We start from the raw sequence: 24244 nt of genomic DNA, 5'->3' as shown, positions 1-24244 counted from the left end.
TGACCAATCGATTTTATTGATTTTTTTACGGATCGGCACAATTCAAACTTCAACAGCAAACAGGACTCGAAACATCGCCCCACCCCCCCAAGTACCTGAAGCCGCTTTTGGGCGGGCCGCTGCGGGTCTTAAGAAGGCAGAAAATTGCCTTACGTAACAAGCGGCCGCGTGCAATTTAGCCTCCCAAATGCGCACTGTTGACTGAAGCAGAAAATAAGACTTCATCTGAAAGACGAGGGGCCGGCCGGGCCCGGCGGCAAGCTGACCGTGACGGCTCCGCTACTTGTATTTACTTGCAATGAGGGATTAGCCGGGCAGGCTGCAATTGACAAACTTCACTTCATCTCATTACCAGATCCAGCCCTCATTTGCCTGTGCACTCAAAGTTGGTTTTATTTATTTTTTTCATCGGGTGCGAACACGCCAAACTGGTTTCGGAAGCTCCTCTTTTTTTGACATTCAGATAAAACATGAGATGTCTTTTTGCCGCGTGGATGTTGCAGTCGGGTCGGAGGTTCTTGTCGGTCAGACGGCCGGTGATGAGACGGGGGCTCGGCTAACAGCGCTTTCTTTAATTATCCGGGCGGGTTATGACATCGAGCCCCCCCGCAGACGCCGTCTAAGTGCTGGGCTCTGCCGAGGAGGCCGGGGTCCCCCGCGGGGTCCGCTTCCACCGCTGGTAATTTCTAGTGGCCATTAGTGACCGCAGAGCTAGCACCGTCCAGGCAGCAAAAATAAATAAATAAATAAATAATCCCAAAGAAGCTTTTAATGCAACCTTATCGGAGCAATGACCTCCTCGCAAACCAAGTCAAAAGGCCCATTTATGCTCCCTGCAGAGACCAACAAACACGTTTGGTAATATTTTTGTCGTCAATTCTCTAATATTTGATATTTATTATGGGAAACGGAAGTAAAAAGAATTGATCACAACTACAAGCTAAGCTAACAATTGCTATTAAGCGAGATTTGCAGCAGACAATTGGGAAGGAGGACGGGAAGGCGACAAGCACGGTCATGGCGGCGCGGGCCGGCCCACCTAAGCTTCCACAGATCAGCATGTCCGCCTGCAGCGGCGCCTCCGCCTTTACCGGTGCCGGCCCGATGTAAGCCAGTGGAGTGGCAAATTACAGCCGACCTTACAGCTGTAGCCCGACATTATGATTAATTTGTTCGGTAATTTCTCCTGTTTTTCATTTTAATCGGCGGGCCCGTTCTGCTGTGGCGGCTCTTTCAGATCTAATTAAGATCAATTCCGCCACGTAGCCGCACTTCTGCCTGCCGCCAATTCCCCGAGCTCGCCGGGCGTGGAGAAAACCCTGTGGCTCCAATCAATCAAGCCGCGGGCTGAAAATCCCGCCGCCGCCACCGCTTCTCACGTTCGGCACATTAACACACTTAGGCACATTTGCTAATCTCACCTCGCGAGTCTATTTGTCACCTCTGCGGCTCTTTCCAGCTGCCGCGGAAGCAAATTAGCTGTCGTAGTTTATGAAAGGCAAGAAAGTAGCCAAGACGAGTCCGGACCTCAAACAAATTGTGTCGGCCAAAACCGACATTCCTTGATTTTTGAAGCGAACTTCAGCAGCTGCCAAAAACCTGCCGAATGTTCAACATCATCATCAGAGCAGCTCAGCACCTTGTCCACCTCAAGTCCAAAGATGAACCTTTACGTGAATGAAGCAAGGAGCTTAATGCCATCCAATCAGCTTCCGCGGACCGTGCGTCTGCCCGAGCGGGCCTTCAAATCCTATTGAGCGGTCGCCGTAGGCCGCGGCCTGTCCTTGCCGGACCGGCGCTGACCCAGAATCCAAGTAAAGCCTTTACGCTTGCTCACGCACACACACACACACACACACACACACGCACGCTAATCCTATTTGATTGAGGCAATATCTTAATGATAGCTGATGTGGCTTCCTCTCAAGGGAGCTCTGTCCCCGGTCATCAGAATCACGCTCGCCGCTTCCTTTCAAGACATTTTCAATAGAAAGCGGGCGGGCGGGTACGCGGGCGGGCTATTCGACTCCAAGCTTCGACTGTCTTGGCTTGTATGACCAAAATAGAAGACTTGTCTTGTTTGGGGCATGATTTTTTGTGGGTCTACTCATGATAAACCAGACCACCAAATATTTGTGGGGTTACTCATGAAGCGTATTATTTTTTTGTAGCTGAGTTAGACGGAGCTGAATTTTCTTAGAGGGATCCTTGGAACTTCTCGTGACTTATTTTTGCGGGCGTGCTCATGATTGACATGCCTACAAAATAACATTGTGACTTGTGGCGGTGAATTTTCTTAGAAGAGTGTTGTCTTCAGTTTTTCTCAAGTGATTCGGCACGGAGACCATACAGCGTGTTAGGTTCCAACATAGCATCGTTGGAGGCCCATTAGCTCCAGACATGCACCCCCCCCCGTAAGTCTCGGCGGTGGTGGCAAAAGGCAGGGGGTGTCGAAAATGAGGGAACAAATAGCCCGACGCATCTCGGCCCATAAAGAAGCTCACGCCACAAGCCAATAAGGGGCCTGACGCTGATGAATGTGAGCGGGGACGGCCAGGCGACCCCGGCCGGCGCATGCTGGAAATGAAACCGCCGGGATATAAAATAGGCCATTATCATGGCAACGCTGACGGCCAGACAGACGGCCCAGATGGATGGATGGACAAAGATGAAGAGGCTGATAAAACAGGAGAGGAGATGACCTCACAATCCCTCCCGGGCATGCTCAACACGTTAGGCAACATGGAAAATCTTAGGGGTGCTTGTCGAGGAAATATTAAGAATTGTTTTATCCTGAGAAAGACTCACCGGCAAAGGGACGGGCGGGGTGACGGGCGAGGGGAGGCTCCGGGCGGGCGACTGGTTGGGCCGGTGCGACGGCGGCGGGGGTGACGCCGAGGAGCAGGCGGACCCCGGCGACGGCACGGATGACTGCTGATGCCCGGGCGGGGTCATGTGATGGTGTTGGGATGACGCTTGGTTCTGGTGCTGTTGCTGCTGCTGCTGGTGCTGCTGGTGGTGGTGGTGCATCTGTTGCAGCTGCTGCAGGTGTTGCAATTGCGAGTTGAGGGTTGAGGTAGCTGTAGAGAAAGTCCAATCAACACATGGCAACGTGAGATGTTTTTATTCACGCAACAAGCCCCACACCTGCGATTGACATGCATGAAGACATGTAAGTGCGCCACTAGAGGCACACGCAAATTGCACGGAGCCACAACAAGGTCCTGAGGGCTTTTCGGTTCCTCAATTTAGTCGAGTTGGAAGGACAAAGACGAAGCAGCTGCTGCCTGCCAAGTCAAACATCTCCATTGTCACGATATTTTCTTTTAATTACACCGGGAAAAAAAGGGCGCATCAATTTCCCAGAGCAGAACATTAACTTGGATAATGGTGCCATGTTGAAATATTTTTTGAAAATTTCCCGCAGGACGGAGCCACGTGCAAATGAGTGGGAAAGTCTTCAAAATGATCTGTGACACCCCAGAAAAAAAAGGCCCCTCTTTGCCTCCACAGTGACAAAACGCTGCGCTCTAATTCCGAGACAAAACACAAAAGCAGAAGACAAAAGGCGAGTTTGACGCGGCGTCTGTCAGCAAATTAGCCAAAGCGCGGGAGAGATCAAAGGCGAGCGAAGAATGTCCTCCGGCGTGGGCCATTACGGCCAGAAATGAGAGGCGCAACAAGGCGGGATGAGGCAAAAGCAAACAAATACAGAGGGAATATGGAAGAAGCCCCATGTGGCCTCATTATCAGAGCCGCACCGCAGGTAACGACATTGCTGAAGAGCGCCCGGCCGGCGCTTTACAAACGCTGTCATCTTGTTAAGACTGTCAGGACCACTGACCCGCTGCCGCCGCCCAAGTTCCGCAAAAAGCGCCTCATCTGGGCTAATTGTTTGCCGCAGTGATGGAGAGCGGGCCAGATGCCGGCCAGCTTGTTAAATGGCAAAAGCATTTCATTGGCCGACGCCGCGTTGATGTTTGCCGACGCGGCCCGGCTAACGTACGGAGTCGTCACGCGCCGCCGCCGACCCGACTGCGGTCGCTCGAGTCTCACATCGTATCTTCGGACGTGACCGTGCTAAACCTGAAGCTTCCTTCTTCCTAATTATCGTCAATAACTTGGAAAATAGGAAAGAATTTTCCCCTTCGGGCCTGATTTGAGTCGGACTGTTCTTCTCAAGCGTGTGATTGCCGCTGTTGTTACAAAGGCGGGGAACGGCGGGAAGTTTGGAAAAAAAGAGTCAGAGCGCCATTTTTTTTTGCTTGCAGGAGCTGTGACTCTAAAGTCTGACCTAATTTCAACAAGTAGGTGTGCCAAGAGTGCCATCGTCTCCCAAAATGCTTATTGTGTAAAACCTGAACTGGGAATCGCTCCAAGGTAGAAGTGAAACGTTTGGAGAGCAAATGTAGTAAATGACGACTTTATTATTGTCGAGGTTATGCCAGTCAAAGAATCTCACCCTTCTTTTTATTTTTAAATGGAGATGTTTCACAAACAGGAGCGGAGAATGCCTACCGCTCTTTTCACCTCCGTGGGTGGCGCGGCCCTCGCCGGTGGGTGGGCGGCAAAATAAGATCGACTTTCATTCCACTTCTTTGGAGAGAAAATATGAAAGGTGACGGGAGAAGGTTAAAAGCTACAAATCTTATTAACCAGCAATGACATTAAATTCCAGACGAGAGAGAAGCTTTGAGGCCCTTGAAAATACAAACCAGGAGTGGAGACGTTCAACAAGTTTTGCTTTTGAATCCGGCAGACGCTTTCGCCGCGGATGCTTTGTTTCCATTGTGAGGGTCAGGCGAAGGAACGCGTAGTGCAGTCACAGGCACGCCACGCCTCCTTTCGTGACAAAGAATACATTTGCTCCTCCTCCTCCAGGGTTATTTCAAGGAAGATGTTGACAAAATGTAATACAACGGTGCCCAGTGAGGGGTCCGGGAGAGCCTATCTGGGCCAATCCGGGCCGAGCCGGGCCGGGTTATTAGCGCCTGTTCATGTGTCGTTGGAGCAAAAGCGCGCAGGCCCCGAGTAAAAGCCTCATGCAAAATTTATGTTCATGCGGCTGTTTCAGTGGGAGGAAAAATCAATATTGGGTGAGGGGGAGGGGGGGGTTGTGATGCACAGAGATGACTGAGTGCTCTCTGGACTGACAGTAAAAGCCGAGAGAGATTGAGGGGCTGCGTTTAGCGCTCGGCAAAAAGGAGTCGCCGCTTCACCTTAAATTGCAATTCTCTCGGGGATTATTTCAAGCAGGGGATGTCCAAATTTTGCCCGCTGACAACAAGCATGAGCGGCAGCTTCTTCCAGAGATGCACAATAATGTAGAGGCGGACACGTTAGCATTTGGGGAAGAAGCCGGGAAACAAAAAAAAAGACTGAAATGAGGCCAAACAATGGGATTTGCTTTCCATTCTTGTGTCTCCTTAATGATTCCCTTTGCTGGGTGCGTGTTTGCGCTTTGACGCCGGCGGGCGCTTGACTGATGTGGAAGCGGCCTCGTGAGTGACACGCACAAGCAGCCCGCTGTGATTAGGAATGCTCTTTAATACAGCGCCGAGCGGCAAGCCAGGCGACGCCGTTCGAGCCGAGGCCGCCGACCGACGGGCCCCTCGCATCATTTTGCGGTAAATCCTCAAAATGATCTTTTCACCCAAAGTGGCACATTTCCCGTTGAACCTTGGGCAAGGGTCTTGAGACATTGTCGTGGGTCGACGCCGTGGTGGCCAAATGCGCTAGCCGGCGCGCAAATGGATTCCCCGTGGATGCCGATAGGGATTTTTTAGCGGCCCGGTTGAGTATGATGAATGAAGCCGTGCGCTACTTATGCGCTAAATGCCGCTCGCTGACTCGCAACAGGTTCAGCAAAGGGCAACGGCGCTGAATGAAATCTCGCGCCCGCAACGATGCATCATCCAACAGTCGGGTTACGAGATGTGTGAATCGGATCAATTTTATTTCCGCGGCTTCTAAGCAGCCGAAATCATTCGGCGCAAACTGCAGCCTTTTCCTTCCCCGTCATCAAAGTCAGCGATGGTCCACCATAAGATGAGTCGGGCTTGCAGGCATAGCGACCACAGGACCCAAGCCCATCTCCCGGGACCTTTTAAGTCGCGCCGATACAGATAAAAGCGCCCCCCTGGTTCCCTCGCCGGGACAGATCGCAGCCCATTAATTAAGCTAACGATGCCCCGATCGGCAATTAGTAACCGCAGACGGCTTTTAGCGCGGGGGGTCGGGTTCCGATGCCATCTGCCGCAGACTCGCGAAAGCGGAGAAGGTGGATCTGAAATGACCTCTGAGTTTTTCAACATCGATAAGAACTTGTGTGGAGAAGGAAGCGCGCCGGCTGCGCGAGCGGCACAAATATCTTGGGGATGCCGGCTGTTTAGCATAATGCGCTACAATCAAGCGCGCAATTACGCCGCACGTGGAAGACAAATCATTAGCACGCTTGCAACAAGTGAGGCGCTGAGAGCTTCAGAGAGACGCGTATATTTTGCGTCTCGGGGGATGCACTTATGTGTGTGTGTGTGTGTGTATGAGCCCCGGTGCAAATGCGCTTGTTTGATTGCAACCCGCTCGCAAGCGCACTTTGATTGGGAGTCGTCACAAAGACAGCTTGTCGTCGAAGGCAAACAATAAGCTAGTGGCGCGAGAAAGCGAGGAAGAGCGAGAGGGAGGGCGTGTGCCGCTTGCTCGCCCGCTCGCTGGCTGGCTGGCTGGCAGCACCTCTCACTCTCAATTATTTGGCTGCTGTCACAACAAATCAATCAAATTAGCGCTGGGAGGACTGTGTGCAGCTGCTGCGATCGCGCCGCTAGTCGCATTAGCTTTGAAATGTATGAGCTCTACATTTTATCACCATTATTTATTTAATGCCGAGCGCTCCCTCCCTCCCGCCCTCTCTCTCTCTCGTTCGCTCGGCTCCGGTGCCGCCGACTTAAATCATTAAAAGGGGCGATGTGCCGGAGAAGGCTGCAAATGAAACAGTCACGTGGGGGAAAGGGACGGCTCGGGCCTCCATTGTCTTGCCACGTGTGGGAAATATGCTCTGGCTTTCCTGACGCCGATAACAAGGCCCAAAAAAAATGAGTGCGGCAACACCGGGTTTTGCGATTGCAACGATCCCGATCAATACTTTTTTTTTTGGCGCTCGTTCAACTTTGAGCTGTTTGTCCACGATGGCGGCGTTCCCCGCGTGTAACTCAAAAACATCCGCCGACTCTTCCCTCCCGTGGGCCGGGCCTCGGGCGGCGTAATGAGCAGTGCCATTTCCCTAATTTGCAGCGGCAACCTCGGAGCGACACCGCCGAGCGTCGGAATCAAACCGCCAGACGGGGCGGCGGGCCTTTGATTGGCGGCTCTCATTACGGCAGGTGAGTGGGATGCCGACCTTTACAAGCGGCAAGCCCGAGTCGAGACGAACGGCGGCGCTCTCACCTCCGCCGCCGCGAGAACTCCGCCGCCTCTCTGATGTGATTGATGCGCGGCAAATACAGCGGCATGCGCTTATTAAGAGCTTCCGAGTCAAGCGGCGCCTTCGCATTAGCTGCGAGCGAGCGAGCGCTGAGGAGACGAGTCGGCGGATGAAGACTTTGTTGCGGCTGGCTTTGATGCCGCTGGTTTTACAAGCGTGTTAATCACCATTTCCTTGTTAGGAAAGTTGACATCATAAAAAAAGGCCTCATTTTTAAAAGTCAGCCACTCATGTATGTTTTAGTGTGCTAATAGTCGTCAATGTTTACAGAGCTCGCTCGGGTGTGACGCAACCTACTTTCCGAGCCTGTGTGAAGTCGCTCGGATTTGCGCGCGCTCTTGTCACAAAGGATAACTTTCTCCCTTGCTTACGTTCACTGGGAGTTTGTTTTTTTTCCTGCGCCGGCATGAATCATTTTGACAAACATCCAGTTTCTCGCCAACTTATTACTCGTACGCGCTCAAAAGCAAAACGAGTTCAAGCTGCGAGCGGCGCCCAAGGGGGTAACAACGCCCAACCCGCAAATGATGATGCCAAACTTTTTTTTTTTTTTAATTTGCCTGGAATGGCCTTGTGGAACCAAAATGGAAAACTTCCTGTTTAATTTCAGATGCTAACTTTAGCCACAAAAGCACAGCGGCGGGCCTCCACGTGGTTATTTGATGATTTGTAGTCCTAATTGCACACGTGACAGTTATCAGACGCTTGACTACCCATCTGAGCCGAGCAGCCTTATTAGCGGCTCATTAGCCGCCTCATTAGACCTTAATGCTCGCATTGCCTCACCCCTCCCGCCGGTTCCCTGATGTGACACTAATTAGGCCGCAGCGTGAGCTCGCCGGCGCCACATGAGCGGCGGTGGCGCGACAGAGGTGCCGCGCCAGCAGGCCTCAGTCAAGGCCGGTCTGCTGCGATGGGCTCGGACAGCGGCGGACGGAGGAGCGCCGTGTGGCCGCAGGGGCCCCGACATAGTCAAGACGTTTAGCTTCACCCATGACTCGTGTCACTTTCTCTCGGCGGAGGTCCCGTCAACGCGTCGCTTTCAGATGGCAGCGCGTGCCGAGCGGGCGTCCGAAAATTAAACAGCTTGAGGCTTCTACGTTTTTGCCAAGGTGAGTTGATGAGTGTCTGCATGAAAAGATTTGACGCAACCCACGTGAAGGGATTTATTAAAAGCTTTGCCCGCGAGCCGCGCTTGTTGTTATTTATGCATGTTTGTGTCCATTAGCCCGCCGCCCGCCTTTCCACACTCGAGGCACGCGGCCGTCCACTTTCCCCTCCCCTGCACTTTGTGCTGCTCCGGCATTATTGTAATATGCCCTCCCTAAAATAAAAAACACGCACGCACACGCGGCCCGGACGTCTTTTGACATTAGTGCGCCGCACTCATCCAAGATTCATGACAGATGTGCGTTACCCCCCGTCCCCCACCCTAGCCATCCCTCAATCTAATGCTATAAAAGAGACAATGTTTTAAACATTAAAATGAAAACCATTTACAAGTATGATCAAAAGGGAACATTTGGACATTAAAGTTTCAAAAGCACACATAAGTACAGCCGCTGGATGGAAAGATGAGGACAGATAAAAAAAGGAGAACAGCGGTAAAAGAGGCACCGAGTGCTTTGGCGCCGCGCTCGCTGCAAAACGCTGACCTGTAATTAATACGCTTTGTTGCTTAAGGCCGGTTGAGGAGAGGATCGGAAGGAAGGAAGGAAGGAAGGAAGGAAGGAAGGAAGGAAGGAAGGAAGGAAGGAAGGAAGGAAGGAAGGAAGGAAGGAAGGAAGGAAGGAAGGAAGGAAGGAAGGAAGGAAGGAAGGACTGTTGCCATTTCAATGACCAGAGATAAGTGGCAGGTGTGTTACCTTGCAGGTTGTGCAGGGGCAACGTCATGACGCCCCCGGCAGCGGCGGCCGCCACCAGGCTGGGCAGGTTGCTGGCGGGCAGCGACAGGACCAGGCCCTGCTGGCCACCCAGATGCCCGCCGGCGTTGAAGGGGATGAGGATGGGCTGGTTCATGGCAGCCGCTGCAGCTGCCGCCGCCGCTGCCCCGGACATGGCGCCGCCCACCGCGTTGGCCAGCTGCTGGGCCACCAACAGCGACTGTGGGGAGGCATAAAAGGCATTTTGTCATTAGCTGGAACACTTTAGTTTTATATTTGATCATCTTTAGAAAATTTGGAACCCAACTACGAGTCGTTTAACATCGATATGATTTATCTATTGTCGTCTGTCCTATAAACATAAACAGAGTGAAGCACCTTCATGTATTTTTTTTTTTGTGTAGTTTGCGGAGAAAAGCTGCAAATGCAAGTGGCTCACATGTTTTGCAATAGATTTCCTCAGCCGTGCAGTCGCGCTCGGCAGGCCTTGACAGCTGGGTGATGACAAGTGCTCTCCGAGGGGGGCGCGAGGACACACACAAACGCACGCACGCACACACGCAAGGCGGGACGGGGCCCATCAGGGGTTTGAGGAGGCTCCTCCGTGCGCCTGGCAGCTCGACCACTGAGAAATTGCCCATAATGGTCCAGATAGCGGACTTTTGTCACCCTAACTGCGAACGAGCGAGCAGTGGCGGCGCCAAAGTATGGCAAGGTGGATTCACGTTGGGCAAACTAGCGGCGGATAATGGGCCTTCCCACAATATCCGGCTCGGGAACGGGGAATCTATCAAAGGTATTGATCTGGTGAGAGGAGAATTGGGGAGGGTGCGCGGGGGCGCCTTTGTTTCTCCAAAGTGTTAGCTTGACGCAGGCCGGCCCGCCTGACAGCGTTCATCTATTAGACGGCAAGCGGCTGCTGAGAGCCGCTCGCATTTCTCCTCTTCATTTGGACGCGCGACCTCGCGCTTCTTTGTTCCGCCAACATGACAACGGCTGGATTTACACGAGCCCATTTAATGCAAATGATATTTCACAGCACAAGTTAGCTCACCGCTAAAGCTAATGCCCGCAAACATGACTCCATTAATGAGACGGACGTTAATGAACAGTGCGGAGACGCAAGTCCAATAAATTTAATCGAATGGGACGACGGCTAATTTAGCGTTAAGAGCGCTTAGCGCCGGCCGCGGGCCAACACCTCCGCTTCCTCGGTAGCGTCGTGGACTAACCAATGACAAAAAAAGCTTCATTGATGCACACTGAGGTCATCAATAATTCAGCGTTAACAGAGGGCGGCAAGTGGAAGTCATTCAGTCCATTAATAAACTACCGGATGGAAACGTCGTTCTGCTAAAGATTTCATAGAGAGAAAAAGCATTCCGGACACATAAAAACAATAAAATAATAAAACTAAACTTTTTAGGGTCTGAATGAACAAACAAAAAATAACAATAATAAGTTTGTGGGTCAATATAAAAAAAAATCACTAAATATGGGCAAGAAAATATTTATACAAAACGCACATTTACTAATTAATCAGCAAGACCAAAAGTGTTTTATTTGTGATTTGGATTAAAAAGACAAAGATGAGACATTTTTTTCATTTCCATCCACATTTCCTCCAAATTTGGATTTGTTGATAGATTTGATCATGGATGAGCTATGGCGGAATGAAGCACTCGACTGACCTGCGGTCCCATGGCGGCGTAGCCCGGCGGTGACTGGCCCACTTGACTCTGCTCTAAAGGACTGCCACCCATGTCCGACTGGATGCAACTGTCGCCGGCGCCTGCCAGGTCCCATGTCACATAAACAAAAAAAACAACAACAAAAAAAGAGGTCAAAGACATAAGTGAGTGTATTTGTGTAGATAGACAGACAGATGGGGGGGGGGGGGGGGGGGGGGGCTTGGGGAAGGTTGCTGAGCTGTGTTGTAATTTGTATTTAAGCGTTTCATCAATAACTGCTGCGGCGTTGAATAAATTAGCTGATTGACGACGGCGCAGGCCTGCCGGCGGGCCCCCGTTGGCCTGGATGAGCGCTGAGCGTATTATTCAGCCGTTTACATGGAAGGAGGGGGGGAGAGGATCACCCGGGTGCCCGCCTGTTGCGTGCAATTAGACCTGCTTGCCATCAGTGATGCGTAGGCCTCAGCAGGACCCCTCCGAAGTCTTCAGGTAAAACATTGCAAGGTCATGCTACCCCATCTCCAACTTCTCCACATTTCTGTCTCGCTCGCTCGAGTAATCGGTCGACATTTTTATCCCGTTAATGACGCTAGTCATCAAAGGACACGAGCAAACTTTCCAAAACAAAGCAAGAAATTCTTTTGGTATATGAAAAAGAAGTTTGAAGCTTTGTCGCCAGAAGAATCAATGCACTATTGCGTGCTGATTGAGTCAGTTCACATGCTTCAAAAAAACAAAATGGCCTTGTTTACACCTAAGACGCGCTGTGATGTTTTGCCTAAAAAATGACGAGAGGAGCTTTCAGCGTCCGACGCCAAAGCGGCTGACAAGGACGAGAAGACGCGCCTTCTCGTTTCACACGGCAGCTCTTTTTTTTTTTTCTCCCGGGGAATAAAAATGGCTCATGCAGGGGCGGTGGGGGGGGGAGTCAAGTCGAGCGTACGCAAATGTGACTGAAAGCCGCACACCCTTGTTAAAGAGCGCTGCAGCGGCAATAAATTTCAACACAAATACAATCACCTTTCAGCAAAACGATTGATTTTCCTAAATGGACTCTCGCCGCTTGTGAAAGGTTTTTTTGATTTGTGGACAAACAGGTCTTGGTTGCGATCAAATGTAGCGTTGGCTAACGTCAGCGGCCGGATCCGCTTGCCTGTCAAGTGTGTTTATGCGAGCGAGGCGTTTTCAACTCAACCTACGCCGAGTAAAATCACTTCATCTTGGCCCATAAAATCCAAATAATTGCTGAATGGCGTGACCCAACACGTAAACCTCAAGCGGCTCGCTCGCTCACTCGCTGGTTTTCTACCGCCGGCTCTCGATGGATGTCCGCATCGAGGACGCTTTTTGACATCTCTTTTCGCCAATTATTTCCGCCATTACGCCGGCCCCGCCCTGCGCACTCACCATTTTCGTTTAAGAGGAGGAAATATTTGAATCTCTAAGGATGAAAATGTGACTCTTTTTTTGTTTTCTAATTTAACTGGCAAAAAAAATAAAAATGCTAACATCCACCTAGTCACCGCGCTGCTGAAGACATTTCCCGCCAGCATTCAAGTACATCCCACAAAAAGCAATTATCAAAATGAAAACATTCCATTTGTAATAATGAAGGCTTTGGTGGGCCCGTTGACAATCGCCTCGCATTCGATCCAAGGACTCCTCGTTGCCTTTTCACAATTCCACTAAGGCTAGCATGTTTATCACCTGGGAGGAAATCAATAAGAAATAAATAGTGCCGTTCCTGAAAGCTTGGGCATAATTTCTTTAGCAAGCTAGCCGATTGGTCTGCAAATATCTTTTTTATGATCAAAACCTTGATACATGTTTAAGGTCTTTGAAAACAAGATCAAAAAAGAGATTCCAGATGAAGATAAAGACGACTGTAGAATGCAAACTCAAAAGAAAGCCTTCAACTGCGATGATGATGCGGGGTGGGGGGGGGGGGTGTTGGAATAACTGGATAGGTTAGCTGAAAAGATAAAAGATTGTATCCGCGTTTGCGCTTTCATGTACATGCGAGCCAAAATCACACTGTCACTCTCGACACGGCGGCGGATCGTCTTCGGGCCGTGACAGCAACACCGACACACTTTGGGAGGAAATGTATTTAAATGCAACACGATCTCACGGTGCTGACATTTACCGCGCCGGCCGTATAAATTCTCGCTCATTGATCACCAAAGTGGCCACCGGAGAGCTACTTTGGATGCCTGTGCGTTAATGCGTGCGCGTGCGTGTCTTAATGCAGGCTGCCCCAAGGACTCGGGTACAAAACAATTAGGCCGGATTTCATCAAGCAATCAGCACGCCACCTTGTCTAATGCAACCGCTCGCCGCATCGACGCTCTGAATCAAATGGGCGTTATTGAAAGCTTTGTGTCCAGGTTAGCTTTCGCCTGGCTGCATTTATGAATCAATTTCTACCCATAAAAGAAGCCGTAACACTTAAGCTATTTTAGTGGAAAGGCATTATGTAAGTTGTCAAATGTAGCCGAGCGAGAGAGCGGCGGAGCGAGCGAGGCCCGCTAATGATTGGCGGGCGGTCTGGCGGGCTATTCACGCCGGGCCCCATTTTGATAATGGCCCCTTTCAAAGTGGCCGGCTGAGCGCATGTGTTTGCTATTAGCAACTTGTCAATCATTGTCAGCTTTTGCGAAAACACAAACGAATTCACACACGATCGGGCAACGGCGTTAGAATGTCGACATGAACGCAATTAGGGGGAATCACAAAGCCAACCAAGAGGAGCTAAATGTTTGCGGAGCGTCCGACGCTGATCCAACAATAGTGAATTTGATCAAACGCGTCCTTTACTTTTGATTGCGGCCATTTTGCGTTGCTCTGTTGATGCATAAAGGATAAACATTCCGTCAATAGCGCAGACAAACGCCCCAGATTGTTCAGACATCGATTTTGAAAAGTTGATGCGATTGACCATAACGCAGAGTGGAAACAAGTTGGGAGGGGGGGTGGAGTCGAAACTGGAGTTCGGACTTGGAGGTAAGGTCAGAGGTGATCTGGGTCAAGGTTACGGGTTCTGATTAGACATGAGAAATTTGGGGCTGAAGGTCAAGAGTTGGACTTTTTTGATTTGTGTTCTTCAAGTGCACGTTACACTTGGTGGACAAGGGCGAGGTTGAGGGCGGGCGGAGGTGAGACTGATTGGACGAGGTAATGGCCGTCTCCTCCAAATGTAAACAGGAGACGATAGCAAGCCGCCCGCTGATGAGCCATCTGCACGTAAACGCCGCTGGCGGTGGCGGGAGAGCCACTTCACACTCCCGCCCGTCGGCCGGCGAGTGCTCTGGCTTGCCGCTCTTACCTGTCCCCCCCCCCCCTTGACGCCGGAGTGCAGACGGGAACAAGAGGCTCCCGAGCCCATCGCAAAGGTCAAAAAGGAGAGATGCTGTGATGGCGAGCACAAGGAGGAGGGTGCGGCAGGAGGGTGGCTTCTCTTACTCTAGACACTTTGTGGACGAGCGCATCTGTTACAAAGCGTCCTCCTCATTCCCCAAGCAAAGTCAAGCTGATTAGCTGAGGTTGAATGAGGGAAATAACAATCCAAATGATGCTTCATCCTTTTAGGGCGAGATGAAGAGCGGCTCTGGAGCGCCGTAAGCCTTTTAGGAGACGCCCGCTCCGCCGCCGCGCCTCCCTCTTTCCCTCCCTTCTTCCCTCAGCATTACTTAAATGCTATTTGCTGTAAATAGGATTCTGCTGCCCGCAGCCCTGCGCAGCCCTCCAGCAAAAAAAGATGGCAGTGATAGCTCAGGACCACTACACTTAGTCTTCCTAGGAAAAAAAAAAAAAAAAATATGGCCGAACACGTGCAATGAGTACTTTTCTCTGTTTTTAACCACAAAATAAGGCCTGGATATTTTATTGGAAGATTATTTTCAATATTTGTGCGGGATTAGAATTCTATCCATAAAAGCAACGCCTAAAAAAGGATATTACTCATTCAATTTCTTCCTTTTTGTTTTAATTCAAAATGTATTCCCACACGGTTTGCAAAGTAAATAACATTAAAAAATGAAATAATCAAATGTGGCTCTCCTGTGTGAAATATTTTTTGATTTGTTGAATTTTAATCGGAATATAAATTTTAAATGTATGTAATTTTATTACATATTTATTATGATATATTTCTGCGAATTATTTTGTGGATTTCTTAATTGTAATTCTAGTCCTTAAAAAATGCTGCACATTTACACACCCATGACAAAAGACATTTAAAGAGAAAAAATACTCAACTGGCTTTTTTCTAAACACCAATTTTGACAGTAATCTGCAAATCGTTGAACTCTACGGCCTTGCAATGAGGACGGATAGTAATACACACGACGTGGCGGACATGAGAGGCTCTTCGGTGTGACGAGCTTTTTTCCCCATCAGCCGTACAATGATGTCATCATTTACGTCTTCAATTCCGAACGAGAAAAAGAGGCCAAGGAGGACGGCTTGTCCCTAATCAAGCGGCCAGGCGAACGCCTCGGATCACATCGCCGCGAATGAACTTCATTGTGTCAAACGGCACGTTTCGGAGAATCCTTTGTGCATCCGGTGGGACATTTTCAAGTCGCCAGCGGGGTGTGAGGGATCGTCCGCCGTCAAGTGCGCGCGCGTGTGTGCGGTGGTGGGCGAGACACCCACATGTCATGGCTGACACATCAGCCTGGGCCCCCTCCAGGCAATGCAGCCCTAATGCTGCCTATGTCCCACTTTCAAGCCCTTGTCCCTCAAAGCCCGCCCTCCTCCCCTTCCTACTCGCCCCCCCCCCCCCCCCCCCCCCCCCAAATTCATCCTTCTGTCGCAAGGCCTGTAATGACAATGGATCACTGCAGCGTGGCGCGATACCATCAGCTGATACAAACTGCTCCCATCTGCAATGGTGGAAGCGCCAAAGTCAAACATTTCTTCTTCTACACATCAAGACGTGGCGAATCTCCCAGTGACGACTTGACAAACTTCGCCACGTCACAAAAGACGACACAAAAAAACACAACATGGCACAGTTGTGAGGGGAAAAAGGGGCACTTTTGTTTTTGGCCAACAATTAGTCGGGAAATAACAAGCGGCTTCTTTCAATCGTTTTTAATAAACCATTGAGCTGGCCAACTTTTGTTTGACTTTTGAGGCACATTTCTCCAAACTAATGTTGCCACCAAATTATTCTGCAGGCATAAACTAATGTGTATGTGTGTGTGCGCGAGCGTGTGTGTAAATACTACTGCTTTGAAGCCCATAACTCTATTCTGGAGAAAAGCAGCATCAGGGTGTTATTCCACATCCTGAGATATAAAAGAGGGGAAACATAATAACTTCCCTGGATCTCACATGCACGCACACACACATACACGCACACACACGCACACACACACACACCCTCTCAGCGCTATTTGCACCCCGCCCGCCTCATCCACCATCCGCCCACTTCTCCCGCCTCAATCTTTGCTTTCAAAGGAAGCGAATCAGCCGGCGGGACAGAAGGTTACGCATTAGTACTGGTCATTGCTCAAAGAGCCGAGCTTATAAATAATAAAAGGCCGGTGAAGGACACGGGCCGTCGGGATGCGTCTCGGGTTCACGCCACACCAGTCAAATACCAGACGTGTCATTTCTCTACGCACCCCCCTGCCCGCCCCGCCTCTTGTGCGCACACCTGAAAAAAATAAGAAAACACGACTCCCGCCGCTTGGATTGCGACGGCGCCGCTTTGTTAGCGGCACATTAAAGGCTCGCCGGTATTGGATTAGCGAGCGCACGCTACACTGGTGTTCAAAATAAAACAACAAAAAACTGAATTAACATTGAAATTCAATTTACTTGCGACTTTCCTGACAAGGCAAAGGCAAGTTTGTGCGCAAAGTCGACATGAAACGGGGCGACCTTGGCTCAAAAACATTTCGCGCTCGTCGTCGCAGCATAGCGGACACGTTAGCGAGCGTGTGAAGCTATTAGCAAGCGTTAGACGCATTTGTCAGCATTAGCAAGTGTTTTTCATGCACTGACACTGCTCGTAATGAGGAAAGAAAGACTTGTCGCCGGCCTCCCTCTCCTCACCCGCCTTGATCCACTTTCATGAATGCTTTGTGCCACTATGACTTAAACGTGATGAGGCCCGCTAAGCTGATTACGCACAGACAATAACAGCTCCTGCCTGCGTGTGCGTATTGGCCAAGAAGTCCTAAAAAGCCGCCCGTACTACTAGCGTGCGTTTTGATCCACATGACCTCCCGTGGCCGATCATTGCGATGAAAAGCCGCGGGTGGTCTTTCTGGGCGACCTTGAGCAAAAAGCGCCTCGTCTTCTTGCAGGGACTGGCATAAGTGCGGCCCATTTGGTGCCGACAGTAAGTGTGCCAAATGAGCGGTGCTGTCCTTCCCGGCCCGGCCGGCTTTTGACAACGTGATGATCGAAGCGTCACATCCTCGCCAGACTAAATGCAAACTGACAAGAGATGAGCCTGCGCTCGGCCAATACAATACGGAATTGTGCTCTGAGTGTCTTATTATCTTGTCGGCTGATGTCTGTAGGAGGCAGATTTGACTTGAGGAGTGAAGACAGAAGCTGCAACACACATCACAAAAAAAAACCAAAAAAAAAACACGCACACAACAAATGTCTGCTCTCTGACTAACAACAGCTTTCCACACCTAATGTCCAGCACTTGTGCTCGGGAATAAAATGCAAGGCGGCGGCGGCGGCGTGTTTGCGGTGCTTCATAGCGCCTGTTAGCTGAAGTGGAAGACTATTTGCACAGGCCAGCTTTTAGGAGGAGGAGGCGCTGGAGCGCTCACGCTTTCGGCAGGTTCACAATTTGTTGTCGGACAAACACGGCCTCGACTGTCATCGCTGACGTCCGCTTGCTAGACTGACAACAACTGCAATCAGAAGAATCTAAAACAATTCTTTGGAAACTTTTTACACCAACTAGCACACCTGGAAAAAAAAATTGGCTCGCCAAGTACCGTTTAAAATAACAAGCATTAAAATACACGAGGATATTGTTGGCCATCTTTGTGGAATGACAAACTAGTTTCTAGTTTTTTTCTATTTTTAAGATATATTTAAATGAAGATAAATGGTCGCAACTTGGATTTGTACGGCCTAAATAGTCAGAAATGATAATTTGTGTTTTGGTATTGTTGGATTCGGTCCCCAACAGTATCAAAATATAGGCCTTTTCTTGTCAGTGCGCCATGGCGGCCATTTTTTTTGGCGAGCGGAATAAGTGGCAATCTAGCATCAGTGACTTGGTTGAAACATGTCATCCATGTGCCCTGAAGTGGAGCTGATCACCAAATTGAGTGCTTTAGCGGCACGCTATGGTCTTTTTCAATGTAGCATGTCGGCCATCTTTGTGGAGTTTGTTGTTGGTGGCAAAGCAGCAACATAGCGCAGGTTGACGTTAGCTCAACAACGTAGAGGCTAATATCGTTAGCTAATATCACTTGGTGGAAAATTTGATGGGAATAAATTGTAATGAATTGAAATGTAGCATATAGTTGACAAATTGACTTGATGAGCCTTAAAATCACCCGCTGAACCGGAACTGCTTTGAAATATAACATCGCATAAAGTAATTTTTGTTTGTTTTCGGATGGCATGTCAGCCATGTTTGTTAGTGTGTCAAGTAATATAATTATGTCATTTAAATAAAGTTGCATTGTATTGTATTCTATTTGGGGGGGGACTGGGCCTGACCCCAGGGAACATGTTTTTTTTTTTTTGCTGTACTAGAATAAAATGTAATTGCACATTCACTATACTAAGTAGCAGTGGCGTAGGTGTAAGGATTTTTTTTTTTTTTTTTACACCAAGCATGCACACACAGCACAGAGCAGTACAGTCAACAGAGCCTCAAGAGACACGATGGAAAAATATTTAACAATGATGACAGCAAAGGTGCAGAGACTAAAAAAAAAAAAATGTTGAGAGTGATTATTTGTTGTAAGTTGCTCTATATTTTGCTCATGTTTCCTTTAATGTGAATAAGGAGACAATGTTATGCGGAGGTGTACTTGGAATAATTTTCTAGACAAACGACAGCATTTATAGACACGGCAGGGAGCCGGTGACAGAAAATAATTGAAAAGCAGTCTTGTAACTGCTGCTGTTGAGTGTAGTGTGTCAGGCTGCCGCTCAGAAAATTGGATCTCATAGCGCTTATTTGTATATTCCATTCACGTCACTTATGACAGAATAAGATTATTCTCTAGGAATTTTTTTTTTTGTCTACAGGAAAATACAAATCTTGTAAAAGTGTTCATCCATCTCTGCCTTTCCGGCTCACAGGTCAGGAAAAAAAAAGCAAGACGCGCCACAGCCAAGAGCGCTGCCACTGGGTGAGAAAAAAAAAAAAAAAAGGAACCACAACCACCACTGCCGCCACCCACAACCCCCCAAATTCACACTCCAGCGCCTCTAAACAGCAACAACATCATAACCGGGGACCACGAAAAGTGTCGTCATTGGTTGCACGTAAGCGGGCAAACAAACACTAAAAGTGGCTCAAGTATCAAGAAACACAGAAGCACAGGAAATAAAGCGTGACTAAGTTTGGAAGCAATATTTTGCTTCAGTTCTTTTGCCAACTCTCGTGCGAGTCGTGTCAAATTGCAAGTTTGGCAAATGATTTGACATGCGGGGCCTTCTGAAACCAAAGTAAAATGTTAGAATATGAAAAAAAGAGTGAGGGTTTGAAATAAAATACAAGCACACACAAAGCAACCAATTGAAATAATAATAACACTTTTTTTTTATCAGTTTGGTTAATATGCAAAACAGGCCTTGAAGGAAGGCAGAAAAAAATAGCAAGCACAAGTGACAACAATTTGCATATAATTTGGATCAAAATGGCCTCATTACTGTTCACATTGACTTTAAAGGCTTTTCCTTTCAATGACTGATTATTTCATTTTGTCAATGAAGAAAAAAAACAAGTTAATATTACAGCAACCACATCAAAGTAGCAAAGCACGACAAGAAAGTTGACACAAGCACCAGATGCGTCCGTGAAGCGGTACTCACCGTACAGTTTGGCGGGAGCGCCGTCCCGCTCTGGGCCGTCAGTCAGCGGGAGGGCCGTCTCCTCGTCGAGCTCGCTGTCGGGGCTGCCGGCCGCTCGCTCGTCCGGCCGCCCGCCGAGTTCCAAAGCGCTCATGTCGCCGCCGCTGCCGCCGCGCATGAGCGAGAGCAGCGGCTTGCTCAGCTGGCCCGTTAGCATCGGGTCCCCGGGAGGAGCTGGAGGGAGGCCAGGTGGGATGCGGAGGGAGGGGGAAAAAAAGAAAAATGCAGCCGTGGTTACAATGTGCTCGGGCGCTCGCCTTGGCTACCTCACACTCGCTCTCTCCCTCTACCAGCATTCTCCCTTTCTATCCCCATAACCCTCTCTCACCGCTCCCCCCTGCTCCCCCCTCCCTCCTTGGCTGCTTTTCATCCCAAACTGATGCTGCGAAGTAGCGTTAGGACCTGACGCACGCTTCATTTTAGCCACAAACCTTCAAACTGCACCTTTGCGGACAGAAGCTCATCAAAGGAAACAGGAAACAAGAAGAAAAAAACTAGTGCAATCCGTCACTTTCAAATTGCAAAACAATTACCCCAAAATTCATCAATGGATCAAAAACTATTTCCCTTGTTCAATTCATTGTTTCCAAAGCGGGTTTGACTTCAAGTCTACCAAAAGCTTTGGATTTTCAGTTTCTAATTAAGGAACAATCTCCAATTTTAGCCACCGCTTTGGATCCAAATGAGACAAATTCACTCTGGAAATTGACCAACATTTCTGAACAAAACACTCCTTATGCATATTGTACTTTTTTTTCCAAATAGGGATAGAAATAAAAAAAAATAGCAGAATAATATCTAGCCAAAAAGCCAACATCAACGCCATCAAGTGCACCCTTACCTCAACAAAGCTCCTCACAAATCGATAATAATTCAGAAAACGAAGCTTCTCGGAGCTCCCCAAAGTTGAAATGGGTCAAACGTGAGGGGGCCGCGTTTGCCCGACGACCCGCTACGACCCGCTCGCCAGTAAGTTGGGAGCACGTGCACGGCCAGCGCAGCTTTCACGCTGAGGTGGCTTTCCAACGACGAGCGGCGGGGATGTCGCCGCCGCCTCCTCCCTACCTCCCTCCCTCCCTTCCACCCTCCTCCCTCTATCTGTCTCTTCCGCCTTGTGTCTGGCCAGCCGAGAGCTCCTCAGACAGCGCTCACCCCACCTCAGGCTCTGAGATGCAGACGAGAAGCAGCGGGGCCGCACTGGGCTTCCTTATTTCGGAATCAACCTAAATATGTCTGCGCAAAGGGCAGGTGACCAGTGTGCGCACAAAGCAAGCAACAAACAACATTGCATTTGTTTGCATGCACTCAGATCTCTTCATCAGAAATAATTTTCTCATTCAACTTTCTTTTTTTCTACAAGACCCGAATGATGATCACCACATTCCAAATGGAGCTTTTTTTCCTCCCCTTTTCCAAATTTGGTCATGTGTATCAATTGCCACCCCAGTGCCCCCACCCCTCCCTCGCCCTACAAATCTTCCGCCCTTTGGTCAGGAGTGCTTTGTCTTATCCCTGAGCTCCCACGCAGTCATGCAGATCGAAATGAGGCTAATTGCTAAGCTAATATTCAGCATGCTTGACTGACTTTCCTATGGTAATTCCATTAACATCCCTTTTATGAGCGATTTATATTGCGGGATTATCCCATTGTCCTTAACGACATTAGCGGCCCTCCCCGAGTGGGTAAATTAATAAACGCCTCGTTCGTGGATTCAATTAACGCAGCGATGAGATGCCGGGAGACACTTGCGCCCCGGCCCCCCACCGAATAGGAACACTTCGTTTATTAAAATCCACTCCCATTGAAATCGGCAACCAGAATCGAAAGGAAAATATTGAGAATAAATTTCTGGACTTGGTAATGGCCGAAAAAAAAAAAAAAATCACTCTGAGTGATCTGCACATCCCTAACAGGATTTCTCCAAAATGACTAACCAACATCTGATTCATTCTTTCGATTAACGCAGACGCTGAGAGATGTGTGGCCCTCCACCTTCACCTCCCACCACCACCACCATCTTCATCATCATCATCATCGCGCAACCTTGCAAGCCGGAGGAAGATTAGAGCCCCTGATCTCATTCCGGCACTTGTTTGGAGTCTGTCAGGAAGAGGAATGCCGGCATTAGGGAGGTAGCGCCACACACTCGTGATATGATGAAATAAGGAGAAAAGGGGAAAGGAAGAAAGGAGAAAAAAAGACAGAGGGATGGACGGAGAGAACGCTGCTCTTCTCCAAAGTGTCACCAGCTTGTTTATTCTATTTTTCATCATAGCTGCCGGGCCAAAGATTCCCATTTTCTTTTATTCTTTTTTTTTTTTTGCCCCTCCCTCCGACATACAAACACCTTCCACCAAGAAAAAAAATGCTCTCATTTTCTAGGTGCTGCAAAGTGGCACGGCCCAGTGCAAAAACGACATTGTGAAATTTCAGGGCCGCTGTCCCTCGCAGCCTTCAAGCAGCCAACAGACTGTGAAGAATAAATAATAAAAAGTTATTGATTATTTTGATGACTGCAAGATTCAATTAGGTATTAATTTTGCCCTCCAGTGGACCTATCAAGGCGAGCGGGGGTGGGGGGAATGCAGAAGGGAAAATCTACTTTGATGGCCCACATTTAATCGAAGCGCACACCGAAAATCAAATGGGACACAACGCGTGTTGACTAGTGACATTGTTACCAGACAGGCTAGTATTGAACAGCCGCCACAGCGTCAACTCTTTCCATTGATTAACATTTTCATAGATGATCATGTGTCACGTCAAAAGGAGGGGAAGGGAGGGGGCGCCCCATCAACACACAAGTGGGAGGGGGCTAATTGGTGGGGTGACCAACTATCAATATGCCGCGTTGATACATCAAATATCAATCGCCATGTTATCTTCAGCCGGAAAGTATGAAAATGGCGTCGAAAGATAAAAAGATGATCAAGTTTTTAGAGCTTGACCTTCATGTTACCTCACATTTTTGAGCAATAAATCATTGCAATTTCTTTCCGCACAGCAACTTGTTTGTGCATGACAGTTCTGCAATGATGCTGAGAAAAATAAAGTGCAGGTACACAAATAATATTGAGTTCCGTTCGGAAAATGAATGAATCTGTCAAGCGCCGCTTCCAAATGTCCTTCCTTTTGTCTCATTGCTGTGCTGCGGAATGACAAAAGAATCCAAATTGACCTCAAAGGTCGCATTTAATTACTTTGGAGGCCTTTTTTTGACAGCAACAACACAAACTTGGCTGGCCAGGAGATGAATCGATATCGAATTGGAGGAAGTATTGCGATAAATCGATTATTCAATATTTTTACACATCCTGATCAAAAATTCAAGACGGCAACTGAAGCTGCCTTTCCTTTTCTCCAGAAGCGGTAGCTGATGTGGTGAAGGACAAAGTTGATATTTTCTCTTCCATCACACTCATTAAAAGGTTCGACAGTTAGCCCCCCTCCAGCCCCACTTTTTCTCTCTCCGGCAAAACGCTCCCTGGTGGATGATTGGAGGGCGAGTGCAGGCTGAGCGTTATCAAAGTGCTGTATTAAAAGGAGCTCTTTGAAGCTCAATCGGCAGCGGCAGGTCCAGAACAGGGCGCAGCCTCTGATTGGTCAGGTGTAGCCTCGTTTTTTTTTTTATATATATATACTTTTTTTTTTTTTTTTTTGCTCGATCGATGGACTGCACTGACATTCTGGAGGATCAAAGACTTCAGTGCCCTAATCTGACTCCTCCTATGAGGGGGGGGGCAAGGGTTGTTTTTCTGCTTTTATTTTTCCCTATGAAAAATACCCTATGAAGTAGATCTCGGACACTGCATTTATCAAGCCATAAATAATGCAAACGTCGACAGAGAATGGCATGCCGCACGGCGGGCACTGCGCCGGAGTGACACTACAGAGGACTCGCTGCCACTCAAAAGCGAGCGGCGCCGTCCTCGGGGACCCCCGCCATGCCGTAGCAAAAGGTGTGAAAATCTGATTTCCCAAAAAGGGATCGGTAATTCTCTCTGAGGGTGGAAGCCTCAATCAATAAATCATTGCTAAGTAGATTGTAAAATCCCCCTCTTGGTATCAGTGCATTAAGATTCTCCCGAGGGTGGACGAAGGGGAGAAAATGGCA

General features: G+C 48.9%; 1 protein-coding gene across 6 annotated transcripts in view; it reads right to left on the bottom strand.

Moving 5' to 3' along the window:
* Positions 1-24244, bottom strand: part of pou6f2 (POU class 6 homeobox 2) — a 35555-nt gene that overhangs the window by 10347 nt on the left and 964 nt on the right. For 4 of the 6 annotated variants that reach the window (XM_088363877.1, XM_088363880.1, XM_088363879.1 and 1 more), the window contains exons 3-6: positions 20091-20303; positions 11055-11155; positions 9346-9583; positions 2809-3080 (exon numbers count right to left, since the gene is read on the bottom strand). In XM_088363877.1, coding sequence (XP_088220003.1) covers positions 2809-3080; positions 9346-9583; positions 11055-11155; positions 20091-20303 — 824 coding nt within the window. Of the gene's footprint in view, positions 1-2808; positions 3081-9345; positions 9584-11054; positions 11156-12253; positions 12310-20090; positions 20304-20970; positions 21137-24244 lie in introns of those variants that run through there. The other 2 variants (XM_088363881.1, XM_088363883.1) reach the window with 2 other exon arrangements.

Source organism: Syngnathus floridae, chromosome 20 (genome assembly GCF_059516105.1).
Source record: "Syngnathus floridae isolate MCC-2025c chromosome 20, RoL_Sflo_1.0, whole genome shotgun sequence".
NCBI lineage: Eukaryota > Metazoa > Chordata > Actinopteri > Syngnathiformes > Syngnathidae > Syngnathus > Syngnathus floridae.
This window is presented reverse-complemented; position numbering and strand designations above follow the sequence as displayed.